The 16,243-nt window shown below is 36.3% G+C and overlaps 1 protein-coding gene across 8 annotated transcripts in view; it reads right to left on the reverse strand.

Annotated features, from left to right (window-relative positions):
• b3gat1a (beta-1,3-glucuronyltransferase 1 (glucuronosyltransferase P) a) overlaps positions 1–16,243 on the reverse strand; it is a 174,069-nt gene that overhangs the window by 33,295 nt on the left and 124,531 nt on the right. For 3 of the 8 annotated variants that reach the window (XM_073929092.1, XM_068214765.2, NM_001015066.2), the window contains one exon: positions 3,449–3,591. In XM_073929092.1, coding sequence (XP_073785193.1) covers positions 3,449–3,560 — 112 coding nt within the window. In that variant the 5' untranslated portion in view covers positions 3,561–3,591. Of the gene's footprint in view, positions 1–3,448; positions 3,592–8,836; positions 9,237–10,325; positions 10,573–16,243 lie in introns of those variants that run through there. The other 5 variants (XM_005173647.5, XM_005173645.6, XM_073929091.1 and 2 more) reach the window with 4 other exon arrangements.

Genomic DNA, 16,243 nt, shown 5'->3' on the forward strand with positions numbered 1-16,243 from the left:
CAGATCGTCTTGACCATGTCTGCGTGCCTAAATGCATTGAGTTGCTGCCATGTGATTGGCTGATTAGAAATGTGTGTTAACAAGCAGTTGGACAGCTGTACCTAATAAAGTGGCCAGTGAGTGTATAAAGTATTACAATGCAATTGCTCCATCCATTGTGCCTGACATGTCTTCTCATAGACTTTGAATTTTGAAAGTCTGGGCTTAAAAAAGTTTTCAAGTTTACAAATTTCACACTCATAATTATACTTTGTGGTGGTCTTTATGTGCGTTCATCTCACTAATACAATCTCTATAATACAATCCATCAGGAATATTGCCCTAAATCAACTAAAACATACTGCTAATCTGAAAGCCTAATAGTCTAAAATATTATTAATTTACTCTGTTATGTTAATGTGACATAGGCTAACATGGAGAAACAAGTAGAACAATGGAGGAGCAAAGCATTCTGAACGAATTCTGTTTATTATATTCAGTTTGTTCTTTAACACAGCAAATAATTTAGCTCCAAGGTGCTCTGGAGGTTTCTAGTAATCCTCTTAAAGACTATGCATTGCTGGTTCAGATGCTTAATTGGGGCTGGAGCTGGATTCCCATACCCTTTACATCAATCTATTGACAGCAAAGATCTCTAGGTGAAAGCAACAGTCAAGTCACATTAAAGATTTTGTTATATGATACCTAAGGAGTAAGATCCGATTGCAAATATGGTAGTTTTGTCTTTTCTTGTTTTAGTAGATCATATCACTTGTGTAAAAGACATTTAGAGCTATTTAGGACCCAGTGGACAGTATATACTTCAGTATTTCTCTCACTTTTTCCCTCCAAGAAAGAAAGAAAAGATTTTAATTTTGTTAAACCACTACATGACGAGCATGTGGGAATGATATTGCTGAATTAATTACAGTGTAACCAAATTTCTTCTTGCTTTTAAAAATATTTCCACAAAATGGTGTGGGCAGTTCTAACACAATCTTGCTGATAGCTCATTAAGCGTAGGAATGATGGTGGCACCTTTCATATCAGATCTTTATCACTGTTCAATTAGTGCCCTGCTCTCACTTCAGACATTTTAGCAGCAGTAGATTAGCGAACTCCATTAACAGTCCAGATGTTCAATGCCTCCTAGGCATCATACATACCCATGTTAATTGCTTCATGATAATCTCTATGAATACACATCTTTACATCTCCATAAGCCTGATGATATCGGCATGCGTATATAGATTTTCAAATGCCAGGACTCTTATCTTTCTGTAGGTTACCAACTAAGGGTGGTTAGCGATTGATGGAGGCCATTAGATTGTCCTGAATGCCCCATAAATAATAGACTATGTGTATAGCTTATGTATGTGAATTATGCTCTTACATACGTGTTTTAATATGAGTGCTAAAATAAACAAGATATACAAATGGCTTATTTTGACTTAGAGCCAGCCAAACAAAAATGCCCATCAGATAGTGTTTTTTTTTGGAGAAATTGTTTGAATTTGGATAAAAGGGAACATTTCACTGGAGTCAGGGGACTTTTGAATGAAGCCTATACTTTTTTTTTGAAAATAGTCTCATTTTACAACTCCGCTAGAATTTATCAGTAAGTTTTACCCGTTTTTAAATCAATTCGCCCAATGTCCTGGCCTGGCGGGTGCTTTCATCTTAGCTTAGCACAGATCATTAAATCAGATTAGATTATTAACATCTCGCTCAAATATAACCAAAGAGTTTCGATAATTTTCTGACTGACTTTTTCTGTTGAAACATTGTGTATTAAAACAGACAGAAAAAAAACTGTGTTTTATAGGCTGAAATAACCGGGAACTATAGATTATTCACTCACCGGTCAGTTTATTAGGTACACCTTGCAAGTACCGGGTTGAACCCCCTTTTGCCTTCAAAACTGCCCTAATCCGTTGTGGCATAGATTCAACAAGGTACTGGAAATATTCCCCACAGATTTTGATCCATATTGACATGATAGCATCACACAGTTGCTGCAGATTTGTCGGCTGCACATCCATGATGCAAATCTCTCATTCCACCACATCCCAAAAGTGCTCTATTGGACTGAGATCTGGTGACTGTGGAGGCCATTTGAGTACAGTGAACTCATTGTCATGTTCAAGAAACCAGTCTGAGATGATTCATGCTTTATGACATGGCGTGTTATCCTACTCGAAGTAGCCATCAGAGGATGGGTACACTGTGGTCATAAAGGGCTGGACATGGTCAGCAACAATACACAGGAAGACTGTGGCGTTGACATAGTGCTCAATTGGTACTAATGGGCAAAAAGTGTGCCAAGAAAATATGCCCCACACAACTACACCACCACCACCAGCCTGAACCATTGATGCCAGGCAGGATGAAACCATGCTTTCATGTTGTTGATGAGTTGTAGCCTCAGTTTCATATTCTTAGCTGACTGGAGTGACACCCAGTGTGGTCTTCTGCTGCTGTAGCCCATCCGCCTCAAGGTTTGATGTATTGTGCATTCAGAGATGCTCTTCATACCTCAGTTGTAACAAGTGGATATTTGAGTTACTGTTGCCTTTCTATCAGCTCAAACCAGTCTGGCCATTCTCCTTTTACCTCTGGCATCAGCAAGGCATTTGCGCCCACAGAATTGCCACTCACTGAATATTATCTCGTTTTCAGGCCAGTCTCTGTAAACCCTAAAGATGGTTGTGCGTGAAAATCCCAGTACATCAGCAGTTTCTGAAATAGCCCGTCTGGCACCAACAACCATGCTACATTTAAAGTCACTTAAATCAACTTTCTTCCCCATTCTGTTGTTCCTTTTGAACTGCAGCAGATCATCTTGACCATGCCTAAATACAACGAGTTGCTGCCATGTGATTAGCTGACTAGAAAATTGCATTAACAAGCAGTTAGACAGGTGTGCCTAATAAAGTGGCCGGTGAGTGTATAAATGAGATGCTACAGTAATGGTTAGATCCATTTAATGATCTATGCTATGCTAAGCTAAAAGTCCTCCCACCAAAGCCGCAGATTGACTTAATCGATTAAAAAATGGTAAAGATTAACTGTTTAACTCTAGGGAAGTTGTAAAATAGGAAGTGGAGCGTTCCTTTAAAATGAGACCAAACTCAGGGGATGTGTTAGAAAGAAGGATTTGTTTTTATCTATGTTCATAGTGTTGTTGGGAGCACTTGAAAGCACACAAGTGGCAGGAAAATAAATCTTGTTTAGCACTGCCTCTTTAACACGCTTTTAAAGATAACTTTGTAGCGAGAATAGCAATATGCAAATTTCTTTGCTAACCTGACCATATTCAAATGAGCACAGGCGATGAATAGACTCGCTACAGTCTATTAGTCTGTGAGAGTGCCTATTAAGCTTTGTGCAGAAAATTGTCACATTTTGATTGATGATAAAATTGGAACTGGCAACACCTCATATCAATGTATTTAAGAGAGGCCGTTACCCTTTCGGATGGCAAGCAGGGGAGCAATTGCACTTTGGTGCCACACAGTGATGAGGAGGGTCCATGGTAACACAATCAACACGATGGCAAGAATATCTCTTCTCTTCGGCATCTCCAGGGTTGGTTCTATGCCTGGTCATTACCTGAGAGAGAGAAATGAAGAAAGTCAGACACTAAAAGAGACAGAGTATGCAAAAGACAGAATATATGGGATCTTCATAAGTGTCAGGGAATTAATGTACTGTCTGATCAAATTGACTATCACCACTGAAATTAGATCTTCATGTGGCCAAGTAAAATGATAATCCACTGTGCTGCCTATCCTCAAGATATGTGTCGAACATTACAGAAGCATCACAGATATTTCATTTAAATCCTTGACATTCTAATTATTAACAAAAAGATTCTGGGCTCCACACAATTCCTTTATGTTGTCCCAACACAAATTGATTAAGTTAACTTAAACGCTTTTACAAATTTATGGATTAAATATATAACAATTAATTGTCCCCCTAAAAAAACATAAGAATTGTGTTGTTTCAGCTCGTTTTTAATGAGTAGTTTGAACAAGCAGCAAAATACTTTTTTTAGAGTCTATCACAATTGACAGTGATACAATGCACTGGTTTGACAAATACCGGTACACTAAAAAAAGTGTTGCATGCAGAAGTGTTGCAATCAATTTATTTGTGTTGAATTTAAACAAACAAATTAAATTGAATAATGTTCAACTTAATTTGTTTGTTTAAATTTAACACAAATAAATTGTTTACAAACACTTAATGTAAAAAAAATGAGTAAATCCAAGGAATCATCTTTGAATAATTTTTTTCAGTGTATATACAGCCTGATCTCACGAGAAAACGTAAATCTATTACGTCTTGCCAGTTTATTGGCTAATTCGTACGAATTCGTAAGAGTTTAGTCGTACAAAATTGTACAATTTATAAAGGAGGTGTGGCATCTAACCCCACCCCTAAACCCAACCGTCACTGGGGAATGAGCAAGTCATATTAAATTGTACGAATCAGATAAAACGAATTCATACGAATTAGCCACTAAATCAAAAAGTTACGAATTGCCGTGAGATTGTGTTGGTATAGGGTTGCACCAACTGCTTGTAAGTTCTTTCTTAAACTGGAATGTAAAGTCCACACTAGGCACTTAGTAACTACTAGCTAGTTTATAACTTCATTTGTTTTCACTTCTGTTGCACAACATGCTCTTAGGGCAAACCGTCGGTCGTAAGCTCTCTGTTAAGTCTTAGTCGCATTGAAGGACATAATATCTAATAAAAAGCTTTTAAATCATTAAACTGCTTCAAAATTCTGCAACTAATGCATCTATATATAAAACATATATACAGTTGAAACCAGAAGTTTACATACACTCTAAAAAAAAGAACAACCATTTTTAAAAAAGAATGTCTGATGGTAAATCATACTAAATGTTTACTATTTTAGGTCTGTTAGGATTACCTAAATGATTTACATTTGCTAAACGCCAGAATAATGAGAGAATATATTTTTTTGAGAATGTTTTATTAATTTCTAAACAGTCAAAAGTTTACATTCATTTCCTTAGTATTTTTTTAGCTTTGCTTTTAAACTGTATAACCTTGGTCAAATGTTTTGGGCATCCTTCCGCAAACTTCTCACTATAGTTTGAATGAATTTTGGCCTATTTCACCTGACAGAATATGTGTAACTGAGTCAGATTTGTTGGCTGTCTTGCTCACACAAGTTTTTTTTTTTTTTAACTCTGGCCACTATAGGATTTTGCTCAGGGCTTTGTGATGGCCACTCCAAAACATTCACTCTGTTGTCCTTAAAGCACATTTTAACTTATTTGGTGGTATGCTTAGGGTCATGGTCTGTTTGGAAGACCCACTTGTGGCCAAGTCTTGAGATGTTGCTTCAGTATTTCTACATAATGTTCTTGCTACATGATGCCATCTATGGTGTGAAGTGGACCAGTCCCTCCTGCAGCAAAACAGCCCCACAAAATGATGCAGCCGCCCCCATTAGGGTTGTAACAATATACCGGTATGACGGTTTACCACGATTTGAACGTGCACGATTATCATACCATGAACAATTGCATATCAACGGTTTTAACCCTTAAAGACCGAGACAGCCGCCCGCGGCTAAAAATAAGTATTGCTCTTAAATGTTTAATAACTTTTGATCCGCTGATCCGATTCATACAATTCAAAGATTGGCATAAAGAAGAGAGTCTCAGCTTTCCAGTGCTGTATCACATAACATTCGCGGACTTTCAGAGGCTCCGGAATCAGTGCGGTTACGTCATCAACATTTGACAACGCTGATTTGACAAAGAAACGCTCGTCACTGTGTCTCCGGACAAACCAGACATGATACATTGATGCATTGTCCCTCCTCCATGCCCAGATTGGTTCAAACTCGCTATATCACAACCAATAAGCATAGGTTTCGCTTTTGTTTGTGGACCAAGCTTTTTGAACAACACGGAATGAGAGATAGGCATACATTTATGCGCGGCTAAATAAAACGCAAAAAAAAAAAAGTTTTGCATGAAATAATTCTCATACTAAGTACTTTTGCATGCACAGCAGCACAGAAACATGACAAAACAGTGACACAGCAAAGACGAACTGCTGCTCTTGCTGTTTTCAAAAGACACAAATGAAGGTGCAGCTGTTTGTCTGCATTGCAGACAACCATATCCAAATCCATATCGATAGACAACCATATCCATGCTGGCACATAAAACCTAAGGATGTTCCATATTGAATCTAGTTTCGTTATGTAACTATTTATAGTATAGTAAATATTTATATCTATTTTTTACTGAGGATTTGCACCATGTTTATTTGGACTTTATTTGGACTTTGACACATTATTTATTATTTTCTTATTTTTTTATTTGTTCATTGTAAGTGGTGTTGTTTATAGTAACTAAAAAATATATTATTTGGAAAAAGTCAAATTTGCTTCACTGTTCTATTATTTTGTAACATTTGTAACATACCGTATACCGCGAAACCGTCAAACCGTGGTATTGTTTTAGACGATTATCATACCGTGAAAAATTCATACCGTTACAACCCTAGCCCCCATACTTCTGAGTTGGGATGGTGTTTCTAGACTTGGAAGCTTTGCTCATGTTGTCACACAAGCAGTGTTCAAGGTTTTCCTTAAATAATATTGTACAGTTGTGCCTCCAATTAACACAAAAGTTGTAAATTAGCCATCAGCCAATCAGAAACTTCCAAAACCTTGACACAATCTTCTGAGCTTTTTTTTTTTTTCCATTTAAACTAAGTTCAGTGGTGCGTAAATTGTAACTTAGTGTCTTGTTAAGACAACTAGGCTACGTTTTAACTTACACACTGCTGGTGCAACTGGCTACTGTAGCACAAATGCTTGGTTGACAAAAATAAATTTGAATAAGATTTCAGCTTTTTTTTAGGCTTCTTTGGCTGATTTCAGAGCTCAGAGTGACTTAACACCTTTGTATATTTCTGACTGTGATTGTAAGGAGGAATAAATATAATTTCTAATAATTTTACAGATGGAGTCAGTTATTCAGCAACAATATAAAAACATTGTTCGGATGTTGTATTTCAAGACATTTGTCAGGTCTATCTTCTCTTCTCCTGTGTGTGGGATTAGTTTCATCCAAAGCTTTTGTTTTGACATGATTTTTGACTGTTGTAGGCTGTAAAATAAACTGGAATCATTTGTGATATGGAAACAAGCACATCTGTAATCAAATACCTTTCCTGGAAATAAATTGTACACTTTAATGTTAATCAGCCAAGAGTCAAGTACAACAGTATATACTGTATGATATCTTTTGACCTAAAATTTATCAAAACTGTGATTGTTCACTTCAGATTTCTTGTCTAAAGGGCAATACAGAAAATAGAAAGGCTATTCAACTAAACTAATTGAATGTTTAAATAAAGGGGTTCATTCTTCGTTTCTCACTTAAAGGGTCTGAGAACATCACAGATCTCAGATCTTATAATGGCGATAATCGATTCTTCAAACAAGTTTGTGATTCAATTATCAGAGAAGTGAGCAAAAATATAGTTAAAGTTAAGTAGATAAAAAAGCTTGTTAAAACATAAGTCATAACTGTTCCTTGTGGCACTTGAACTGGCTTTTATGTGTCAAGAATATTTTATTTTACAATTACTTTAATTTTAGCTTTGGAGCAGATTTGCTATATGTGACTGCGTTAAAATTTCCTAATCCTCTGTTGTAAGGCATAGCTGACTGTCTTGATTGACTGCCTGATTAATGCATGAAATAAAGCATTTTGAGATTTGAGAAGTGGGCTGCACCACCAGCAAAGTTGTCAGTGTTCTAATTTACATGCGTGTATGACAGTAAAATTACAGTATGCCGTATTACTTCAAAAATGTTTCTCTCCATAAGTAATAATGGCCATGTCTATTATCATGTACTCTCAGATATTGTGGTACAAAAGCTGTACATTTTCAAAAGGTATGTATTTGTAACTAACATATTCATATTGGTACCCTAAAAGTATATGTAACTGAAGTACACATATTAGTCCCTATAAGTACAAACATCTACCCTTTCACTTTTAAAAAGTTAGTTTTTGTACCTTTATTTCAGAGCGCAGACTGCATACGTTATAAATAAAAAACAAACAAACATTAAAACATATTTTATAAATGATAATTATTATTATAAATACATTATTGTTGTGTTATTGTTGTTATTTTCCTAAGAAATCAGCAGCTGGTACTGGTCTCATCTTTGCTTGTAGATCATCTTAGCTTGAAAACGCAAAATCTAGCCCTGTTTACATAAAATAAGCTGTTCCCCAGCAGTTTTGAGTTTAAAGACTTTTTACTAAAACAATCGGATGTGTCTACAATCAAATCCAGCTAATCCATGTGTTAAGAACCGCCCCAGATCTAGTAACGTTATGAGAATGTTCTAGAAAATAGAAACCATATTAGTGTTACTATATTCTGATTTAAGTCTGATGATCATAGCTAATGTTAGTCATTTTGAGTTTAGAAATCATTATTAAGACTTGTCAATTTCACTAAGGGAGAGCCAGCTGAGCAATCAAGTTTATTAGGCTAATCCACTACATGTTTTCACTTTTAATGTTATGTCGAATTTGCTAAAAAGATCTAGGTCTAATTAATTTTAAATGTATATTTTTTAGGTTATTATAGTACGCTTCGCTTATAATTAAACATTATTAAAAAAAAAAAAAAAACGAATTCAATAAAACGTGCATTTTATGTTTAAATCAATGCCAAAATGTATTAGTTGGCACCTCTGAATATTACTGTCGATCTTATAGAATTTAATAATTTTTCTGTCCTGAAAAACAGATGTCAAATATTATGCTTACCTTGACCGTTATAATTAAAGTTCGCGCGGGCGGGCGCTTCCGTGAACAGTAAAACACGCCCTCTTTGATTTGATTGGCCAAATCAAATTTGACATATTTATTGACGAGCGAGGCTGATATCATAAACTTCAGTAAGCAGCGGCAGGCAGTGGAAGCGTCTTGTCGCTTGACTTTGTTATGATGCTACACAGTGTAAATAAAATAGAAAGATGGCGCTTCAGATAAAATATATTTTGCTGCATTTTTCGGGTTATTGCTTTGTTTTAATGAGTATTAGTTTTATTTATAACTTAGTATGTAGTAAAAGCGCATATGCGCCCATATGGCCTACACTTAACGTGTAACTTACTGACAACCAGCAGTCGGGACTACATTTGGTAAGACAAACATCCTCATCATCGTCGTAAACTGTCGTTGAGATTTCATAAAGAGCCTTGTTTTCTTATCTTATTAGTAGAAACTCTTGCTGAAGCGATTTAATGTCAGTGGTGTTATACATGAGGCCAGTGTTAGGTGTCGATAGCTGGGTGTCTTTTATGTCTTATCCAATAATTGCATAACAAAATAACAATAATATACAAGAGGATAACAGTTCTTAGTGTTTTTCACAATAACATTAAAGAGACAAACAAACAGGGATAGATAGATAGATAGATTACAAAAATATTACAGTAGTTCAAAAATGTATACATCATTGTTGCTTTTTTTATTTAATTTATCTTTAACATAATGCAATGAAATCAATCAATAAAGATCTATTTTAAATAAAGGAACGTTAAGTTTATCATTGAACAATTTCTATTTGTGTATGGTATTCACTATTCATAATCATTAAATTATCAAGCTTTGTTCCTCTCATTCATTATTATGTAGCAAAAAATATATATTTTTACAGGATAATATCATTTTTTAATTTTGTCAATTTAAATATGAAATAAATATTTGTTATCAAACACAAAGCATTAGGTATATTTGCACATTCAAAAAACAGGTGTTTTATGGATTCTTCCTCAAACTCACAAAATGTGCATGCAGATTCATTGTTTTGTAAAACTTGTTTCACTGGGTAAATAAATGAATTAGTTCATATGTAACTTTTTACTTTACTGGTGAGACAATATTTATTAGGTAATTTCCAATCTTTTTTTCATTCTACCTGGTCAAATGAGAAATTAGTTTGGTGAATATTTTCACCCTACTCTTAAGATATTTGAAATGAGCTAAAAGCGTTTGTTTTAATTGTGTATTTACTTATTTACTTTACTTATTTACTATTTACTTACTTATTTTATCTAATATGTGCTTTAAATAGCCATTTTTATTGTTTGCTTGATTGTTTGCTTTTGCTATAATGCAGTCATTTTGCGAAGTAAATAACAACATTTGTTTTGGATTATTATTAACTTTGTTTATTATTATTTACATACCATAACAAAAAATGTGCAATAAATAAAAATAAATAAAACATTTTATTATCAACTTCTCTCACCCTTAGTTAGAAACGGCGGATGGCCACGAGCGTGAGGTCCAGCTGTGACGGCCGCATGCTGGAGGTCATCCACCGCGCTGTTGGCACACAGAGCATCCCATGCTGCGCTCCCAAGATCCTGAAACACACAAACAGGCATCTTTGTCTGCTGATTCTGTCTGTCACTTTTTGAGAAGACGACTACAAGAAGGTATAGTTGAGACAATTATTATTTTTTTTTGTTCGTCTTCCCCTTCCAGTGTGACTGCTACAGTGATGAATTTCTCACTGCCAAATGACAATATTAATATCTAGTAAAGCAATCCAGGGCTGATAAATGAATCTTTCTGCATTTAGAGCAACGTTTGTTGGCTCTCACTCTCCCTTAATCTCAGTGGTAATATTTGCCATACAGGAACAGATGAATTATCTGTCAGGTGCCCTTTGTGCCAAACGTCTTCCTATGAGAATAATAATTCAGTTATGAAACTATTATCACCCAAGCCTGTCCAGACACACATATGAAAGCTGGGTACGATGATGCTGTGCCTTGAACCAAGCCTGTCTGTGTGTGTAGGCTGTAGCACAAATGCTGGTTGACTGCAGTAGCGACAGTGTATTTTTAGCTTCTCTGGAGGCAGAAAAAATGAAGAGTGGAGAGAGAGAGTTGATTTTTTTTCTTCTTTTTCTAAAGATTTTTTCTAGAATCAGGCAGAAATTCTGGGTTAGCAGTGCATTCAGTTAAAAAGACAAGAGTGGATCTACATCAAAATGTGTTTAAGTTTTTATTTTTTCCATGATCGTTAATGGCGAAATGATATCTGTAAAACTAATCTTAATTAAGGTCATTATATCACCCAGAATGTGTTTGTTTTTGCTATAATAACTGGCTGATCATGCATTATCCTACTTATCACTTCATTACATTGTAAAATAAATAAGTAAACAATAAATATTGACATGACTGTAATTTAAACGAAACCATGGAGTGAGACGAGACAGCATAAGAGAGAATGGGTAACAGGGGTGACAGTCTAATATACAGTTTAGTTTCATTATGCAGAAATAATGATATGAGAATGACATTAATCAGAATCTTGTTTTCCAGTAGGAAGTATTTAATTTAAGTCTATAATAAAAGCCATTGAAGGAATCAGTTAAATCCAAATATGTAGATTTTAATGTAATTTCAGATGTCTTTGGTCTTTATGTTACTCTTATCTGTGACCATCATTTATGGTATATTTAATCATTCCTTAATATTGTACTAAATGCATATCAGGCAATTCACTTAGCTGTGGACCACACTCTTTTGAGAGACAGTTTGGTCAAGTGTAAGGATTTAGTATGAAACTATCAAAACGTAGGTGATTTTAGCCCCGATTTTGGCTCACCGACAGGTTTTGAGAAATCGCCGACAAATGGCTGAAATCACAGGCAAATCGGTGCTTGTGCACGTAAGTGACAATCACACAGTATGAACTATCAAAGACGCGATCTGAGAGAATCGCCGATGAGCCGAGCTGTCGGCGATTCAAATCATGCTGTGTGAAATGTGTTTTGACTGAAAATAACATTGGCGTTCGCCTACAGCCAATGAGAGAGCAGCATTCACTTGTGTGTGTGTGTTTGTGTGTGTGTATACCTGCTGCAGGCCAGTGGGAGGTTAGGGAAGAAGTTAAAAGCGCTCATTTTCAGTTTATTTGGACCCACGAAATGGAGGAAAAACTAGTGGAGGTTGGACAGGACTCAAGAGCAACCGTGTCTGTTTGACGTTTCATACAGAAAGAAATAAGTTTATTATCAAATTAAGTTGAGGAGAAATGGCTAATTCCCTTTAAACCCAGGTGAGCAAATATGTACATTTTTTACCCCATTAAAGGCTTCTTTCTCATTATGTAGTTAATAACAAAAGATATACTACGTGTTTTTGGCTGTGAGACGTAGTTTGTAGTTGTCTGCGATTCTTTTTATTGTAAAGTCATGCAATGTAAAAGTCCCTGTCGCCGATCCATCTTGCAGTGTAAACAAACCAACGACGAAAAGCAAGCCCAGATAGTCATGCAGTGTGAAAACATCTGTGACACGACTACTTTGAAAATCATGCAGTCTGAACTCAGTATAAGATGCTGATACCTCAAGATAGGGCTGCACAATATTCAAAAATGCGGATATTGCGATATTTAATTTTTCTGCGATAAATATTGCGATATGAAACAGTTTCACAGACATATTGAATATCACTATTAGACAGTTTTCTGGGGAGCATAACAGGATTCAGGCACAGAAATTACAAATCCCAATGCAATAAATGCTTTTCTTACTTTTCTTTGTCTGGTTTCTAGTACAAATATCAAAAAAGTCTTATTCAAGTAAATCTTTGTTTGTTGTTTGGTTTTCAACTTGAGAAGAAATGTCAAAATTAGTAAAAGTAAAATGGAGCCAAAAGTGTTTTTTTTTTTAAAACAAGCGACATCTGCCAGTGGGGTAAGTAAATTAATCTTGTTTTTGCTTTGAAATGGAAATATTTGACCTAAAAACAAGATTCAAACCCAATTCTTTGGCTCCTGTTGAACTGTAATTCAGACTTAACATTGCATATGTTGCGATGTGACTATTGCAGGTGCGCACATTGTGATATCGATGCTGAAATGATATATTGTGCAGCCCTCTTTCAACAGGCAGCTGTAGGGCACAAGACCCTTAAGCAATATACAGTTATAGGTCTGTTCTAATGAAATAATGGTGATCACACAGGACATATCTTCATGCACGGACATCAAGCTCTGTGTGTATGATGAATGTTTAAATCAGGGTCAAGGCACTGGAGTGACCCAAAAAGATAGATAAAGCACAGGAGGGCATGACATTCACTGAATGGAGATGTTCTGGTCAAACAAAATCTGAAGAAAATGTTCATCAATAGAGAACAAAATTGTGTCTGATACAGATTTTTTTTCATTGTTTTTTTATCAAACAGTTCTGAAAATGGTTGCTGAAAGGGATAGTTTGCAAATTAATTTCAGTTAAAAAATTTCATGAAGTCATTATTTACTTTCATGTAGACATATGGCGATATTCAGTATAACAATACTTCAGTATATCGTGATAATGATGATGACAATAGCACATCCATAACACATTTATTTCTCTCATTTAAAATATAAAACAACCTTCTAGATTTATACTCCAGTGGCCATTTTTATTAGGTACATCTGTCCAACCGTCTTTCGGATGAGACGTTAAACCGAGGTCCTGACTCTCTGTGGTCATTAAAAATCCCATGGCACTTCTCGTGAAAGAGCAGGGGTGTAACCCCGGTGTCCTGGCCAAAGTCCCTCTATCGGCCCATTCGATCATGGCCTCCCAATCATCCCCTTCCACCGAATTGGCTCTATCACTGTCTCTCCACTCCACCAATAGCTGGTGTGTGGTGAGCGCACTGGCGCCGTTGTCCTGTGGCTGCCGTTGCATCATCCAAGTGGATGCTGCACACTGGTGGAGGTGTGGAGAGACCCCCCTCATGATTGTGAAGCGCTTTGGGTGTATGGCCATACACAATAAATGCGCTATATAAATACACATTACATTTACATTACATTACATTACAACTGTTACAAATTTTAAATCACCCAATCACATGGCATTTAGGCATGTAGACATGGTCGAAATGATCTGCTGCAGTTCAAATCGAGCATCAGAATGGGCAAGAAAGGTGATTTAAGTGACTTTGAACGTGGCATGGTTGTTGGTGCCAGACGGGCTGGTCTGAGTATGAAACTGCTGAGCTGCTGAGATTTTTATACACAACTGTCTCTAGGCTTTACAGAGAATCATCCAAAATTGAGAAAATATCCAGTATTGCTATTGCTTTAAATAAGTATTGCTGTTGACCATGTCCATCCCTTTACAACCACAGTATAGCCATTTTCTGATGGCTACTTCCAGCAGGACAACACGCCATGTCATAAAGCATGACTCATCTCAGACTGGTTTCTTGACCGTGACAACGAGTTCACTGTACTAAAATGGCCTCCACAGTCACCAGAACTTAATTCAGTTGAGCTCCTGTGGAGGTACGGGAGATTTGCATCATGGATGTGCAGCAGACAAATCAGCAGCAACTGCGTGATGCTATCATGTCAATATGGACCAAAATCTTTGAAGAATATTACCAATATCTTGTTGAGTCTATTTCATGAAAGATTAAGACAGTTCTGAAGGCAGAAGGCGGGGCGCCACACCAAAATACATCACACCACGGCTACATTACAGCATCTCATTCAAAACATTCAGTCATGTTTTTTTTAAATAGCGGGTTATAATCGCACCAAAATGTACTGAAAGGTAAGTGAATTATAACAGCGCAAACTTTTCTGTAACCATAGTAGTGCTGTGCGTTATTTGTTTAACCCTTTAAGGTTACATGCTGACTGACAGACTGAAAGGTGTGTGATGTGTGAGGCCAGCAAACACGGCATAGCTTTCAGTTAGAATGAACACAGTTTCCATAGGTATACTTTATAAATAAAGGTCTAGGGCTCTGCATATTATGACTCTTTCTTTTGCTGGAGTTTATAGCCGCTTCATTTTACTTCAGGACACATTAATTCCGCTCTGAGTCTATTGGAGAAATTCAGAAATATACCTAGCAAATCTAATAAATGCTGGAGGCATACTCGTTATATAAACACACTAAATCGCACTTCAGCAGCGTTTATTTGAGAGTGCACAAGAAAATGCACTTGAGCAGCGAGGGCGTGCAAGAAGTTTTGTGCACGAGCAGAGGAAATCGGCGCGCAAACAGAGATTCGCATGCTCGTATTACATGAATGCGATCTCGACTTGTAATACTGTGCTCACAACATTTGTCATTGAAATAACGCCTTAGGCAGTTGGTAGATCTGTGTAAAAAAAAGGCCTGCCGCCACATCTGTAAAAAATCCCTTTAAAAACAATAAGGTACAAACCTGCTACTAAGGTGTACCTAATAAAGTGGCCAGTGAGTGTATGTCTTTTGATTTTGGACATTATCAATAAGTTAAAGTTTTTTTATGCATTTACTATTTTTTTATTTATTGTTCTTCATCCTTTTCCAGATTAATTTGTTTAGAACATTTATTTACCCTGAACATATATGAACATGTAACGTACATTGCTATTAAAAGCTTCAGCAATTAATCACAACAAACAAATCAGATACCGGCAAAAGCCTTACTTTTTAATAACATATTTCATCTTTCTGTCCATACAATAGATGGTATATATGTGAACTGGTCAACAATATAGTAATTGGTAACCTAATCAATGTTAACCAAAACCCACATTTTCAAAAATATATTGATCTAGAAATCATACAGCTTTCGAAGCACATGAGCACATGAAGGTGTCCTGTGATACCAACACATTAGCTGCCCCATTCACACCCCCACCTGTTCCTCATTAGTATATCAGACAAACCTTTCATAAAAGCACACACCATTTCTTGTCTGGCCTCACATGGATGCAGGCTCCTTCCCTGCTACTCACTTTGGTGGTGGTTAACCTGTAAACCTCCATCAATCTCTTATGTTGATTCTTGTTATCTCCTTCATTGACTCCTACAAGCTCCCCTGTTGTCTTTTTTGATCTCCTTTGTCAAGCTCTGGTAATCTAGTCTATTCGCTGTATATCATCATCATCATCCATACCTGGATACTTACCTGTTCTCTATAGTGATGTACTATCCATCACCATCTCGGGTATGTCTCAATCAGCTCCCTTGTTCAGTAGCCCAGGCACTGCTCAGGGAGTCAGCAATTTTAAGGATAGTCTCAATCGCAAAATGTTTCTAGTGCACTGAGAAGTCCTGAAATGCACTGTGAAAATTAGGGAGCATCAATGCTTACTATGTTCCCTGAACGGAATTCTGAAACCTGAAATATGAATCCCATTACAGA

This window comes from Danio rerio, chromosome 18 (assembly GCF_049306965.1).
Source record: "Danio rerio strain Tuebingen ecotype United States chromosome 18, GRCz12tu, whole genome shotgun sequence".
Classification (NCBI taxonomy): Eukaryota; Metazoa; Chordata; class Actinopteri; order Cypriniformes; family Danionidae; genus Danio; species Danio rerio.